Source organism: Triticum urartu, chromosome 7A (genome assembly GCF_056163025.1).
Source record: "Triticum urartu cultivar PI428250 chromosome 7A, HENAU_Tu73, whole genome shotgun sequence".
Lineage (NCBI taxonomy): Eukaryota > Viridiplantae > Streptophyta > Magnoliopsida > Poales > Poaceae > Triticum > Triticum urartu.
Window position 1 is genome coordinate 462,081,799 of NC_141879.1, and position 14,568 is coordinate 462,096,366.

General features: G+C 49.9%; 3 protein-coding genes across 3 annotated transcripts; all 3 read left to right on the top strand.

Moving 5' to 3' along the window:
* Positions 1 to 1,277, top strand: LOC147959952 (putative cyclin-dependent kinase F-2). Its single transcript, XM_087536145.1, has one exon. It carries the CDS (start codon positions 4 to 6, stop codon positions 1,099 to 1,101), a length of 1,098 nt encoding a protein of 365 aa, XP_087392271.1. The 5' UTR covers positions 1 to 3; the 3' UTR covers positions 1,102 to 1,277.
* Positions 1,278 to 5,440: 4,163 nt separating this feature from the next.
* LOC147959953 (putative cyclin-dependent kinase F-2) lies at positions 5,441 to 7,890 on the top strand. The gene has a single exon (XM_087536249.1). The coding sequence runs from the start codon at positions 5,563 to 5,565 to the stop codon at positions 6,733 to 6,735; it is 1,173 nt and encodes a 390-aa protein (XP_087392375.1). The 5' UTR covers positions 5,441 to 5,562; the 3' UTR covers positions 6,736 to 7,890.
* Positions 7,891 to 12,707: 4,817 nt separating this feature from the next.
* Positions 12,708 to 13,689, top strand: LOC125526587 (uncharacterized). The gene is made up of 2 exons (XM_048691240.2): positions 12,708 to 12,941; positions 13,042 to 13,689. The coding sequence occupies exons 1-2, from the start codon at positions 12,771 to 12,773 to the stop codon at positions 13,405 to 13,407; spliced, it is 537 nt and encodes a 178-aa protein (XP_048547197.1). The 5' UTR covers positions 12,708 to 12,770; the 3' UTR covers positions 13,408 to 13,689.
* Positions 13,690 to 14,568: the final 879 nt, after the last annotated feature.

Below are 14,568 nucleotides of genomic sequence, written 5' to 3' on the forward strand. Positions count from 1 at the left end.
GCCATGGCAGCTTCCGCCGGAAAGAAAGGGGCCGCCTGGCCTGCCACCATGGCGCGGTACGAGCGGCTGGAGAAGCTGGGAGCGGGCATCAACGGGGAAGTGTTCAAGGCGTGGGACACCCAGGACAACCTGATCGTCTCCGTCAAGCGGCTCAGCGGGAGCGGCGACGACGGCTTCATTATTTCCGGCATACCGGAGGTTGCGCGCGAGAGCATGTGCCTGGGCGCGTGCCGCGGCATCCCCTCGATCGTGCAGCACCGCCGGACCTACGCTGACGCATGCCAATCCGAGACCGGCGACTCCTTCATCGTGATGGACTACGTTGGACGCCTAAACCTACGCGGCTACATGCAGCGCCGGGTCACTCGTCGTCGGCCGTTCTCCGAGGACGATGTGCGCCGGATCATGAAGCAGCTCCTGGAGGGGGCGAAGGCCATGCACGGCCTGGGCATCCTGCACCTGAACATCAAACCGGAGAACGTGCTCCTCGACGACGGCACGGAGGACAGGAAGGAGAGGCCCAAGAAGGGGGCCATCGAAGCCGATGTTCGCGGCGAGGTCAAGGGCGATCGTGTAGTCTACAAGATCGGCGGTTTTGGGATGTCCCAGAAGAAGGGGCCGGGCAAGAGCCCGCCGGAGGTGACTATTCTGACGCCGTACAGCGCGCCGGAGCTCCTGCTGCACTCGCGCGAGTACGACGATCGCGTGGACACGTGGGGGCTCGGATGCATAATGGCCGACCTCCTCTCGGGCACCGGCGCCTCCATGTTCGACGGCGAGTCGGACATAGAGATGATGGCTAAAGTGTTTGGCATCGTCGGCACGGAGGGGATCAAGGAGTGGTCTGGATACTCGGGGCTAGCGGCAGACCGGAAGTCGAAGCTGCCGGGTAAGGAGGGCGCCAGCCGCCTTCGGCACAAGTTTCCCAGTCGCAAGTTGTCGTCGGCCGGGTTCGAGGTGCTCAGCGGGCTGCTGGAGAGCAACCCGGAGAAGCGGCTTACCGCAGCGGAGGCGCTCAAGAAGCCTTGGTTCCACAACCGACGACGTGGCTTTGCTGGTTTCTTCAAGTCGTGCATTGTTGGAGTCCTACCGGAAATTTAGAATTAGTTTTGGCCACTCCACATGCTTTGTCTGTTTTTTTTAGGTCTTCTGCAAAAATGTACTCTCTGCTTCCCAAAATATAGGGCGTTGTTGACATTTTTTTGTCTTCGACAGACAGCTTTGACTATGATTTCATTTATCATATGTCTACAGAATTAGTGTAAAGATATGTAAAATGAAACTTGTATATGAATGTTGTCTGAAACTCTGAATGTATGCAGGTGGTTGGCCATGAAAGCTTTCAGACGACAAACGTATAGCTTTAGAAAAGAAAGAAGATGCTAGGCCTCCATACATTTAATTAAATTTGTACAATGATGTGCTTTATACTTTTGGAACGTGTATTTACAATTGCTTATTGTTAAGTGATATCATTACTTGCTGAGTTGCTTAACATATTTTAGTGACCACCCAGTGCTCAACTAATTTTTGTCCCTGTGTAATATATGTATTTCGTTGCTAAGATCAAGTATGGCCAAGGGTCATTTTGCGCTAGAAAGATCTATTCCCCCGGCAGTCAGGCTGCGGCTTATGTTTCATATTTACCGAGAAAATGTTCCTTTTGCGAGGCCTATTCTTGCTGGGACCTGGAACTGCCTGAAAAAAGTGCCTCTGTTTGCATGATAAATTAGGATGCTGTGCAGTTTATAATTCAGTGGAAAGCATCATGTACAGAAAGCTACACATTCTTCATAGCTACAGTTAAGACAGTAAAAGCTTAAATGAAAGAAGTATAAGGCCCACTGGTGTTTCTCCTTTCCCTCTATATTTGGCGATTTTGATCACTGTATTTTCTCCCCCTTTTAAGCATTTTTTCGTACGCTGCATCGATGCCATGTTCATGCCTTGTCAGATGATGACTTCTGCTCATCATCGATAGCGATCAGTTTATTCAAGCATTATAAGGTTGTTATTGACCGAGCAGGTGGAGACGACCTAAAAGATTGATTTTTGTAGAAAATTTTCACTTAATACTTCTTGACATAAGTTATGTATGCGCTAATTATTAATTACTCTATCTGTCGGTATTATCAGGAGTTTATTAGTGCTGGAGTGAAGGCATGTGCACTACTAGGTTGCACAGACGAGGGGCTTAGAAATGAACTGCTGGATATCAAAGATTCTGGTCGTGAGATTGAAGGCTTGGGGTTCTATCAAGGAACCAGTTTGAAGTCAGCAAACACATCATTAATTCTATAATTACTGTTCAAAATTATCTTTTATAGCTGTGGTTTCTATAGTCAAGTCAGACAGTTTAGCTTTGCTGTTATTTTAGTAAAAATTGCGCTTTTTGGCATGCAATATCTTCATTAAATTTTTGTACTCAACTAGTTCTGGCAGGATAACAAGCTTGATATAAGGTATCTATAATGTAGGCCAGCAGAGAAGATGTTTATCATGCAAACATCCCCCCTATACGATCTTGTGTAGATTCGTGCGTGACACTCTTTTATGCAGATTCGTGAGTGCATGCTAAACTGTTCCGTTTGAAAGGAATTCTTTTTTTTAATAAGATATGCAGTGTAGTATTCTTCAATTGTGCACTGTCAGGCTCCTACTAGACTAGGGAAGGGAGCCTGTGAGAAATGACCTGAATCATTGACACTGACTGACGAAACTGACGAACTGACGAAGTGCCAAATGTTAACTGAAAAATAATGTAGAGGACTTGACATGCACGCTGAGTTATCATGTGGTTCTTAGTTCTCACCTGCTGACGTCATGCATCTGCGAAAAGGGTTTTGTGCAAACTCCTTTGGGCACTTAATGAAGAGAGGCAGGCAATATATTTCAACAATAAAAGCAGTTTAAGTCAAGAGTGTAATTCTTCTTTTATCTCAGAATCTAAACTTCAACAGAACTGATAAACTGTTGTACACATAGTTAGCCCATGGTGTAATATACGGTCAAACAAAGGTCAAGGGCCAATAGTTTGGAAAACGCTCGCCTTCAGCCGGCGGATCGCATGCAGGCGTCCGCCGTCTCGAACGTGGGACACGTGTCCTGCGTGGCTCATCTAGAATTATCTCTTCCGTTTTTGCAACTGAGCTCTTGTTGCGGTTTGCACACCACAACAACTCGTGTATTGCAAGATCTGGATCCTTGAGGGTTGTTGCCCGCGCAGCCGAGGCACCCCGCCGTCGCTCCCTATATTCCTCTCGCTCCACTCGCCGCGCCGCCACATCTAACGGCACCGCCCTTGCGATGTCACCGATTCTGGCCCGAAGCTCCATGGAAGTGATCGGGCGAGCCCGTCGCCGGACTCTACCTCCGCTGTCAAGCTGTGAATGGCAGCCACCGCTTGGATCTGCTCTGCTCGTCCCCAGCCCTTCTTTGCACCTCGCCGTTTGTTCTGTGTCCCCGGCATGTGTGCTGCCGCCGATTACCAGTTCGTCGCCTCTGCCTGGGAAAAAAGAATTCTGCAACATCACCTTTGTTGCAAAAATGTTTCTGCAACAAGAAATATGTTGCGAAAAATTCTGCAACAAGCCCTCTGTTCCAAAAAAAAATCATGTTGCAAAATATTTCTGTAACAAGACCTTTGTTGCAAAAAAATTCTGCAACATCACTTCTGTTGCAAAGGTTTTAAAACACGACGTATGTTAGAAATCTTTTTGCAACACCGATGAGTAGATCAGACGGCTCCCTGCATCAATCCAATGGCCAGCCAGACGGCAGATATTTTATAGTTATCCGCCGGCTGACGCGTAGCAGCCCTCAATAGTTTTATGCTGGCCAAATTAAGAGCATCTCCAACCCGAAGACCTGGAAATGAAAGAGAGAAAAAGCCTCTTCAATGGAGGCCCCAAAGTTTTCCACATTTGACGGGACGTCCCTAGACCTATAAACTCATCACATATGTGGGAGAAAAATAAGGTTGTTTAGACCGGACGCACGCTTTCACCCAGCCAGCCAGCCGAGTTTGGGCCGGACGCACGCTGTATCGCCACGCGTCCCGCACCGCCTCTCCCGTGGTCGGTCTCTTATCCTCTGGCCCTTCTTTATTTTTCTTTCTCCCTCACTTATCCGCTTCCTCCCTTCACTCTCCCTTCATCTCTCTTTGTTTCTCCCGCGAGAGAAAATCCCCTCCATGAGATTAAGCACCAGTCGCTGCTACCGGGAGTCGGCCACGGCTGCTCACCCACTCACCCAACCCCTCGTGCCCGCCTTCCATGTCGTTTTTTGCTACAAAAGAGAGTGAGGACGAAGACCAGGGATTGTGACCATCAGCGGCACGAGGAGTTGCCGTGGTGGCAGTATTGCGTCGATGGTGACTGCGTCGTGCAGCACCGCGGTGCTGCAACCCATGGTTATAGATGTTGGCAGGGGCGGAGCTACGTGAGGGCCAACATGTGCCCCGGCCCGCCCAGCCCACCAGAATTCTCTTCATTGTACGCTCAGTTTGGCGTGCAACATCAGCCCAAGAGTAATTTCTATAGCTTAGCTAGCATGGCCCGCAACCTTTTGCATCAAGCTCCGCCACTGGATGTTGGAACCGTGGCTTCCAGATTCTGGAACCACGATGGCAAATGCTGGAAGCCTGCAGCTGCTAGTGGTGACCACGCGGGACGCGGGGTGCTACAATCGGTTTGCCAGATGCTGGAACCACACCGACCGTTTGCTGCAATCGGGGCAGCCCAGAGCTGGAACCGGCATGAGTAATTGCTACCTGCCATGCGATGTGCTCGAACCGGACGCACCCTCACTGTGGGCGACAACTTTTTTTTTGGAACTAGTGTATATTTTTGCTGGAACTACTTCTTTTTTTTGCTACAATCACACACCGGGAGTTTTTCTCGCTGACTTTGTTTTGCTGGAACCGACTTTAATTTTTGCTGAACTTGGTAATTTTTTTGCTTCAACCAACAAACGAAGGATTTTTGTTACTTTCAGTTTTTTTTTTGCTTGCCACAACGGTGCAAGTCGACGACTCGCGGCGAGCCGGAGGCGGTGATGCTACTGATGCTGCAACCGTCGTCACCATGCGCTGGAACCGGCCGGCGTCGGAGTTGCAACCATGGTGACCATGGCGAGCGCTACTCTGTTTTCTGCTGCAACTGGCGATCCTGCAAGCCAACTGGCGACAGGAGGAGGTGGGTTGCTGGTGAGCATGGGGGCAAGGATGAATGGGGCGGCGCAGACGGCCGGCGAGTGGGGCGAGCGCGGTGTTGCGAGTGGCCGGCGATCGCTGACGGCATAGCTTCGGAGGGGAGGAGATTTTTTTTTTACTTGTTGAGTCTAGACGAAGAAGAGGCAATCGAACTACGTCGGTTGCTTTGATCCAACGCACGCGCGGAGACTGGCGCCTAGTGGTGGAATTGCGTACGTAATTGAGTTGATCAAATTAATCAGCAGACAGCAATATGGTTGGTCTTGACTCCGAGTCGGAGTGTGGGTTCGAGTCCAGGACTGCCCGCAGTCCGTACCCTAGACAAATCAACGTTTTCCCAATGTGTATATATGTCAACTCGTTGTATCTCCACCTCCCTGCCTAAACTTGTTACTTGCCTCCTGGCGATCCAATCTGCGTGCACCGGCACGGACGCCATGGCAGCTTCCGCCGGAAAGAAAGAGGCCGCCTGGCCTGCCACCATGGCGCGGTACGAGCGGCTGGAGAAGCTGGGAGCGGGCATCAACGGGGAAGTGTTCAAGGCGTGGGACACCCAGGACAACCTGATCGTCGCCGTCAAGCGGCTCAGCGGGAGCGGCGACGACGGCTTCATTATCTCCGGCCTACCGGAGGTCATGCGGGAGGCCATGTGCCTGGGCGCGTGCCGCGGCATCCCCTCGATCGTGCAGCACCGCGCAACCTGCGTTGCCGCATGCCAACGCGATTCCTTCATCGTGATGGACTACGTCGGACGCCTCAACCTACGCGGCTACATGCAGCGCCGGGTTCGTCTTCGTCGGCCGTTCTCCGAGGACGAGGTGCGCCGGATCATGAAGCAGCTCGTGGAAGGGTTGAAGGCCGTGCACGGCGTGGACGTCCTGCACCTCGACATCAAGCCAGAGAACGTGCTCCTCGACGACGGCACCGAAGACAGGAAGCAGAAGCCCAAGAAGGGGGCCGTTGAAGCCGATGTTCGCGGCGAGGTCAAGGACGACCGCATAGTCTACAAGATCGGTGGTTTCGGGATGTCCACGAAAGGGCGGGGCAAGAGGCAGCCGGAGGTGATTATTCTGACGCCGTACAGCGCGCCGGAGCTCCTGCTGCACTCGCGCGAGTACGACGATCGCGTGGACACGTGGGGGCTGGGATGCATAATGGCCGACCTCCTCTCGGGCACCGGCGCCTCCACGTTCGACGGCGAGTCGGACATAGAGATCATGGCTAAAGTGTTTGGCATCGTCGGCACGTTCGGAATCAAGGAGTGGTCTGGATACTCGGGGCTGGCGGCAGACCGGAAGTCGAAGCTGCCGGGCGACGGAGGCATTAGCCGCCTTCGGCACAAGTTTCCCCGTCGCAAGTTGTCGTCGGCCGGGTTCGAGGTGCTCAGCGGGCTGCTGGAGAGCAACCCGGAGAAGCGGCTTACCGCAGCGGACGCGCTCAAGAAGCCTTGGTTCGGCAAACAACGACGTGGCTTTGCCGGTTTCTTCAAGTCGTGTGTGGGAGGAGTCTTACCGGAGACATAGATTTACATGCTTTGTCTTTTAGCGTGTTCTCCTAAATGTTTGTATATTTCAGAGATACCCTAGTGTATCATTGCTTAAGTGTTGCATTAAAAAGATGTTTCATTTAATTGGCTTATAATATACCTATATCAGCATTGCAGCCTGGAACAGCCGCCGCGTTGTCCCATCGGGGCGACACGGGCGGAGCCCCAAATCGCCGCCGCATTGCTCCCACCTTCCCTCCCTTCCCCACCTCGCCGCCGCCTGTTAGCCCCGCCGGGCAAAGTCTTGGCGTGGGTAGGCGCCGGCGGGACGCCCCACAGCCTCCTCTCCTCCCCATCTCCCTCATCTCTCTCCGCCATGCAACCTGCGCAGCTCGCCGCCGGTGGAACTCCCCACTTACGTCCTCGTGGTGCTGACGCCCCGGAGTGGTCGTCGATGCATGAAGGGCGGGTGCCATGCCCCATCTCCTGGGGGCGCGTCCACGCCGGTGACCCGTCCTGGCCTGGATCTGGATCGGGACGGGGATTTCAAACCGGTGGTGGTGGTTGCGGCCAGGGGGTTGGCGGCCACTTAGCCCAGCCGTGGGTTGAGGGCTGGTTGCCCGAGGTGCTTCGCTTCTGCCTAGATCTGGGCAGGGTGGAGGTCGTGGATCCGGATGGGTTGCCGTGGCCGCCATCTGCCGCTCCTAGGGTTCTTCTTACTCCAAAATGGTGTTCAGCGAGATGTCGACCCTCTTTGATCTGACCATTGACGAGTTCCGGAATACTCCGTCAGAAATCTTCATTGGATGCTTGATGCCTGTAGATTACTGGTCGGAATGGATTCAGTCGCGTACGCCCGAATTTCAGCCCGTATGGCTTTAGGAGGGTGTGATGCGAAGCTTCGTTTTGTGTTGACATTATAGGACATATCGGTATTTCGATTTTTATGGTGAAGACAGTGGCGGAGAATGTCATGGTGGATGAGATCCGAGGCCTAATAATGGCGGATCGAGACTTTGAGGCGATGATGACTTCGCTTGGGGATTCGTGACTTGTAGCAGTGGCATCGACAAGTGAGGGCGGTAACACAGGTGAAATACAAAGTCTTAGCTTTCAGGGTGAAAACCCAAGGTTTGGCCTTAATTGGTTGTGCCTGGCAGTGTTCTTGTTGAAGGCATTGTTTTGAGAGTGAGGATTTTCTTCAGGGTGAAACCTAAGATCTATGATCAGGCGATGATGGCGTTTGTGCACTGTTTCCTTCTTGAAGGCGTCGCTTTTAGAGAATTTGGACTTCGGGTGTTGTCTTGGTTGTGGTTCGTGCTGCAGCTACAAGGAATTGATCACTATAGCGAGATCTTTTATTTATTTTTTCTTTTTCTTTTTTGGTCTTTTGGCTGTGTGCATCTGTGATGTCTTTACGACATTTCATTGTTGTAGAGGTTGGGTGTAATTGGTATCTCCTTGATATTAATATATTCTCTTTGTTGAAAAAAGCATTGCAGCCTGGTTGTGGGCCTTGTGGCATGTGTTCATGTTTTTCCACACATACACATATGATTAATATTTGAATTTAAAATTTAGTGATTATCATGAAAAATTATCAAACCATACAAAGGCAAACAATATGTTGAAATATATTTTGGGCTACATGAATCAATCATGAACATACATTACTTCAGCCCAAACTTTACACAAACGTGCGCAACCACGTGATCCCGGTTATTAGAACATTTTTGTAGTATGCAGCAAACGCAGGCTTGCCACTACGAGCAAATACTGGTGGTAGAACAGTTTATGTGCTTGTGGTCTCATTCAAATTGAGAATATGATGACCCTCGACCTCAACATCGATTGTGTATGTGTCCCCTTCTACTCCCTGTGTTCCTAAATACTCCTATAAGTCATTTTAGATATTCCAATACAGACTACATACGGAGCAAAATGAGTAAACATACGCTTTAAAATATGTCTATATACATTCATATGTAGTTTCTATTGAACCTCTAAAAAGGCTTATATTAGAAACCGAGGGAGTAGTAAAGAATTCGAAAGGAGGGTAAAACCATGACTTAAACACCGATTGATGCACGCAGCCTACTATCCAATTATTTTTTGTATATGCACTGCCAATTTAGACCGATCACTGTCATCAATGTACTCCAAGGCATCTTTTCTAAGGTGTGTGCGACGTGATTCGTCCCTGTGGTGGATCGCCTCATGCACTCCTACGATTTTGCCTTCATTAAAGGGCAGTTCAGTCATGATGGGATCATGGTGCTTCTTGAAATTTTTCATGAGGTTAAGGTCAAACACCAACGAGGCATTTTCCTTAAGCTATATTTCTAGAAGGCCTATGACAACCTGGATTTGTCCTTTCTCCACGTGGTGCTCGATCGAAGGGGGTTCGATGATCGTTGGTGCTCCAGGATCATGACGATCATCGGGAGGGGTAGCACCATTGTTAATACTAAGGAAATGATAAATCCCGAACATTCGGATTTTAAGCATGATAACCCGAACGTTTTAGCATGAGAACCGGAACATTTTTCATGGCAACTTTAGTTCATACGAGGTTGGCAAACATGGCAATTTTCTGTCAAAAAAACTATCTGGAACAAAGTTTTCATGTTTCAACAACTAAAGTTGCCACTTCGCATCAACTAAAGTTGCCATCAAATAATGTTCGGGATGACATGTTTAAAATCCGAACGTTCGAGATTTATTGGGGTCCTAATATTAAGAGAGAAGTGCATATTTCAACCCCGAACTCTTGCCCTAGTCTAATTTACAACCCCGAACTTCAATACTGTCTAAATTACAACCCCAAGTCTCAAAACCGGTCAGGATTCAACCCTCCCCTCCCTGTTGACCGGTTTTGACCTGGGGTGACCAATTTTGACTAGTCAACGGGTCCAATCAGCATGCCACGTCATATTCTTTTTTCAAAATTTCAAGAAAAAGTAAATAAAAATCTACAAGATCAGGAAAAAAATATGAAAAAGCAAAATTCCAAAAAAAATCGCGAAAAAAGCTAGGGAAAATAGAATAGATGATTTTTGGGTTTTTTCTGGAAATACTTTTTTCAGGAATTTGAGGTTTTGTTTTCTTTGGAAATTCTTCTTTTATTTTCCCTGTTTTTCGAAAATTGGATTTCTTATTCCTTTTCCTGGATTTTCTTTGATTTTACAGATTGTTTCCTTGGAAATTTTGCATTTTTGGCTGATGTGGCATGCTGACTGGACCTGTTGACTGATCAAAACCGGTCAACCAGGTCAACGGAGAGGGGAGGGTTGAATCCTAGCCGGTTTTGAGAGTTGGGGGTTGTAATTTAGACGGTATTGGAGTTCGGGGTTGTAAATTAGATTAGGGCAAAAGTTCAGAGTTGAAATATGCACTTCTCTTTAATATTAATGGGCACGTGGGTCTCTATTTTAGATCTTCATGCAAGGTGAGGTAGGGGGATTCCATCTCCCACATCCTCTTTAACCTTGTGGTTGACGTCCTGACAACTATCTTGAGAAGTCTAATATAGCCGGGCACATCTCTGGCCACCTCCGGTATGCGGATGGCACCATGATCATGAAAGAGGGTCAGAACTGGACATCATCAATCTTAAGTTCCTTCTCGTCTACTTTTGGAGATGTCGGTGCTCAAGATCAACTTTGATATGAGTGAGGTTGTGGTCTTGTGGTATATGTGTAAGGAGCAATAGTGGATTGCAGACAACTTTAATAACAAGTGTGTCTGCTTTCTATATCACCTACCTGGGGATGCTGATTTCTGATCCTCGGAGCTTGATTTGTGACTTTGTTCTCTTACGGGGTGGGGGTTAATGCGAACGATGGGCCATGGTGATATGAGATGATAGGTTCATCTCATAGGGGAGCAAGACTGTGCTTATCGACTCCTGCATGTCTAGTCTCCCCATGTTTATGATGGAGCTATATATTCTACCGAGAGGCGTGCATGGCTCCATTGATCAAGATCCATCAGGCTTCTTCTGGCAGACAACCAATGGGCAACATAAATACCATAGATGAAGTGGGCGAATATATGTTTCTGGAAGGACCGGGGTGGACTGTGCATTCTCGCATCCAGACGCATGAATGTCACCCATATGTTGAGGTGATCTCCAAGGCATCCCGCTTCTAGCCTATGATTGCAGCTCATGAAAGCAAAAGATCTCCAAGGCATCCCGCTTCTAGCCTATGATTGTAGGGAGGGATCCCAATTCTGGAAGTTGCTCTAGTCTTTAAGCACGAGATTCGCCTTGGTACTAGATTCTCCATAGGGAATGGAGAAGGTACCCTTATCTGGTTTGACCTATGGCTTGGTCGGTTCATTCTGCGTGTCGAGTTTCTAGCACTATTTGCGATATGCTAGGATCCAATGCTCTTAGTTGCCTTGGAAGCCAATGATGGAAACTGGAACATCTTATTCCGACGTACATTTGGCCCCAAGGAAACTGTAATACAGATTAAGCTTTGGGCCTTCCTTTTCCGAACCCTGTCGGGGTCCCCGGATGCGGTGCCCTGGCACCTGACGCCCTTGGGTATTTTCTCGGTCGGTTCGGCATATCGTGCAGTATGTCGTGCCCTGACCCTAGCATGAACCACCTGCTTGTTGAAAGCACCACTCCAGCCGAAGATCGGGATCTTCGTATGGCAGCTCCTCCATGTCTGCCTTCCTAAGGGGACCGAGGTCGCGAAGCGGCAGGGACCCGACCATGGTGTATGCCCGTTTGTGTGGTTCCACAGCCCAAGACACACGTTCTATTTTCCTGCTCCTGCCCACTTCCTGTGGTGCTTTGCTTGTGAGGCTCTGGGCCTGAGTGGCAGGCTCTAGACCTAGGCAAGTTCCTGGAAGCGCAAGCGAGTCTTACTGGCACGACAAGTGCCTCTTCTTGTTTGTATTCACGGCGATGGCCTGAATCATATGGACTATGCGCAACAAGATAGTGATTAAGCGGATCTTTCTACGGCGTGCTACTGACTTGATGTTTAAAATCATGGTCTTCTTACAACATTGGCACTCGCTCTGTAGACAGCAGGACCCGGACCGGTTTTGGCGGCATGATTGACGATCTTTTACTGGCGGCCCGCCATATAGCTTCGCCACCTAGCCGTTGGTTGTTGGCTCTACGGAGTTTGTAGCTCCCCTATTTAGGCATGTTTGTGCTATTGCTCAAGCGACCTTATATATTTTTTCTTACACTGCATGAATGCTGTGTTTGCTTTATTTCAAGATTTAGAGTTGTTCTGGCCGTGCTAATAATACTCTACAGGTACGTGTGTTAATGGTCGGCCGCGATCGACCGCTGTATTTCTGCAGGTGCAAGCGGTTATAGTTTAACAGAGTTATGCACCATCTACCAAGTTAATTAGCCTCACCCGTCACGATCAATGAAGCCGATCGATTAACCGAGCCCTTAGTTTGTCTAGTGCCGAGTACTGTGCCACGTGTGTTGTGTGTCCCTAGTCCCACACAACCAGCGTTGCATCTTTTCGTCCGAATCAAGCACATTGAGAGGGACGTGCAACTGACCAACCTCCCGAATGTCTCCTCGCTGCAACCTAATTTCGGATACGGTCGACATTCGACAGAGATGATATGTAGATATAGAGGGGGTGCATCGAGAAACCCAGTAAGGAATGACGTGCAGATCGATGCGGCAAGCATCGTCTTCCTTCCAGGAACTGCATGCATGCATGCGCCGGCCGCTAGCTAATCTCAATGTTTTCCAAGCTGTCATCGTTCTTATATAGCTTCTGCAACCTTATCGTCGGCCAAAAATGCAGTGCATACACGCATGCCGGCATGCGTGGTGAGAATATGAGATGCGTCTGAATCACTACTACACATGCATTAGTAAAGCTAGCTTGCCGAAATAAGGTGGTGCATACGCCGTGTTCGCCAAAGTAACTAATCTCGATCGATCCATCTGCAGTGCACTTTGTACTGGTAGTTGCGTGCGTCGCCCATCGAGCGTGTGTGTGTATTTATACCATGCCTCATCTCGCTTCACAGCAGAGGCAGTGAAGCAGTCGCACGCGCTAGCTCCTTGTGTCGAGAATGTTTCCTCCTGCTGGTGGTGTTGGTGCTGGAGCTGGAGCTGGCGCGTGGCAGCTGCAGCAAGGGACGGGCGTGCGCGCGGTGGCGGCGGCGGACGTCGTCCTCGGCCTGGCCACGGCCGCCTTCGCGCTCTACGCCGTCGCCCTCAACCCGGCAGATTCCCTGCCGCAGGTACGAATGATCGATCAAAATCGTCTTATCTTTTCATTTCTTATCGGCCGGGCGAGATGATCTCGAGCACTGATGGGCTGGCTGGTCCGTGTATGTATAGACTGATACCGCGCTGAGGTCCGCGAACTGCGGCGCCACGCCGCAGCAGGAGCTGGGCATGCGCTTCGAGGGGCTGGTCGTGCTCCTCACCGCGGCGGCGCAGGCGGCCACGGCCGGGGCGGCCTGGGTGATCGCGACGGCGTTCGGCCGCGGGATGGCCCGGCTCCTCGCTATCTTCGCGCACGCTCTCGGTGGCTTCAACGCCTACGCCCTCTACTACGTCGTCCGCGGGGTGGCCGCCGTCACCTTGGGCCTCTGCATGGGCAACGCCGACCGCGTCATACTCGTCCTCTACCACGCCATCTTCCTCGTGACCCAGGCCGTGCTGCTCGTTGTCGGCTTCGTCGCCGTCCTCTGCGGAGTGTGAGCTTCATCAGCAAGCTGGCTGCTGCGTGCTATCTCTTCGACTGCACCTCTCGGTAGTCGTTACCTTCGCTCTCGCATGCATGCATCCTCTTCGGTTCTCAATAACCCCATCGTGGTTTAATAATAAATAAACAATAATTAGTGTGCTGTCAGTGGACTCAGCGTATCTGTATGTAATTAAGATCGCGCTGGACAATTCCCTAAAAAAAAAAAGATCGCGCTGGACAAGATGTGGAGATTAACTGTTTTATCATTGCGTTGTTATATATGGTGGTTGTTAGAATGCCCGGCGGCACTATGAGAGGCATGATAAAGAAGACCGCTTGGGAGGAGATGACCGACTTGACGAGAGTTGTGCGTCTGATAGCAGTGGTGTTTTGCACATCCTAAGTGGTTAATTTTCTGGCCGCCTTGATGAGCAAACCGAAGACCTATAAAGCTCAATTTCTCGGCCTGGCCCTGCCCCCATGGACCGCATGGTCTGGAAGCCTTGGGCCCCTCCAAAGGTTAAATTCTTTGCTTGGTTGGCTTTGTAGGATAGGATTTCGACTGCTGATCGCTTGGAGAAACGTGGTTGGCCAAACTGTGGCCCTTGCCCGCTATGCAAAAGGGAACAAGAAACGGGAATACACCTCTTTGTCAAGTGTCGCTACACGCTTAGACTCTGGAGATCAATCATTGAGAAGCTTGGGCTCGCGCACATGGACACCTCGGAATGACAGTTAGATGAAACCGTTATTGAGTGGTGGCAGAAAAGAACCGACGGCAGCAATCCTCACCGCCACGCAATGGCTTCCCTCATCATGCTCGTTTCCTGGACTATTTGGAATGAGAGAAATGCCCGAGTATTCCGTCGGAAAAGTGCGCCACCGCCAGTACTCTTAACTAACCTTTTAGAAGACGCTAAACTTTGGGTTACTGCCGGCGCAAGGAAACTAGGGAACATCATATTATAGGAGTAATTGTCATGCCGCGATTTGTGAGTGTGTTGTAAAACTCTAAACTCTATTCTCTCTTATTTAATTGAAAAGGCAAAAATTTTGCCTTTGTTTCAAAAAAATATATGGTGATTGTTTCTGTGTGCAATCTTATGATCTACTTGTACTACTGATTTTTCACCTTCAGTTCATTGCACCGGTTCTGTTTGCTCAACGATTATACG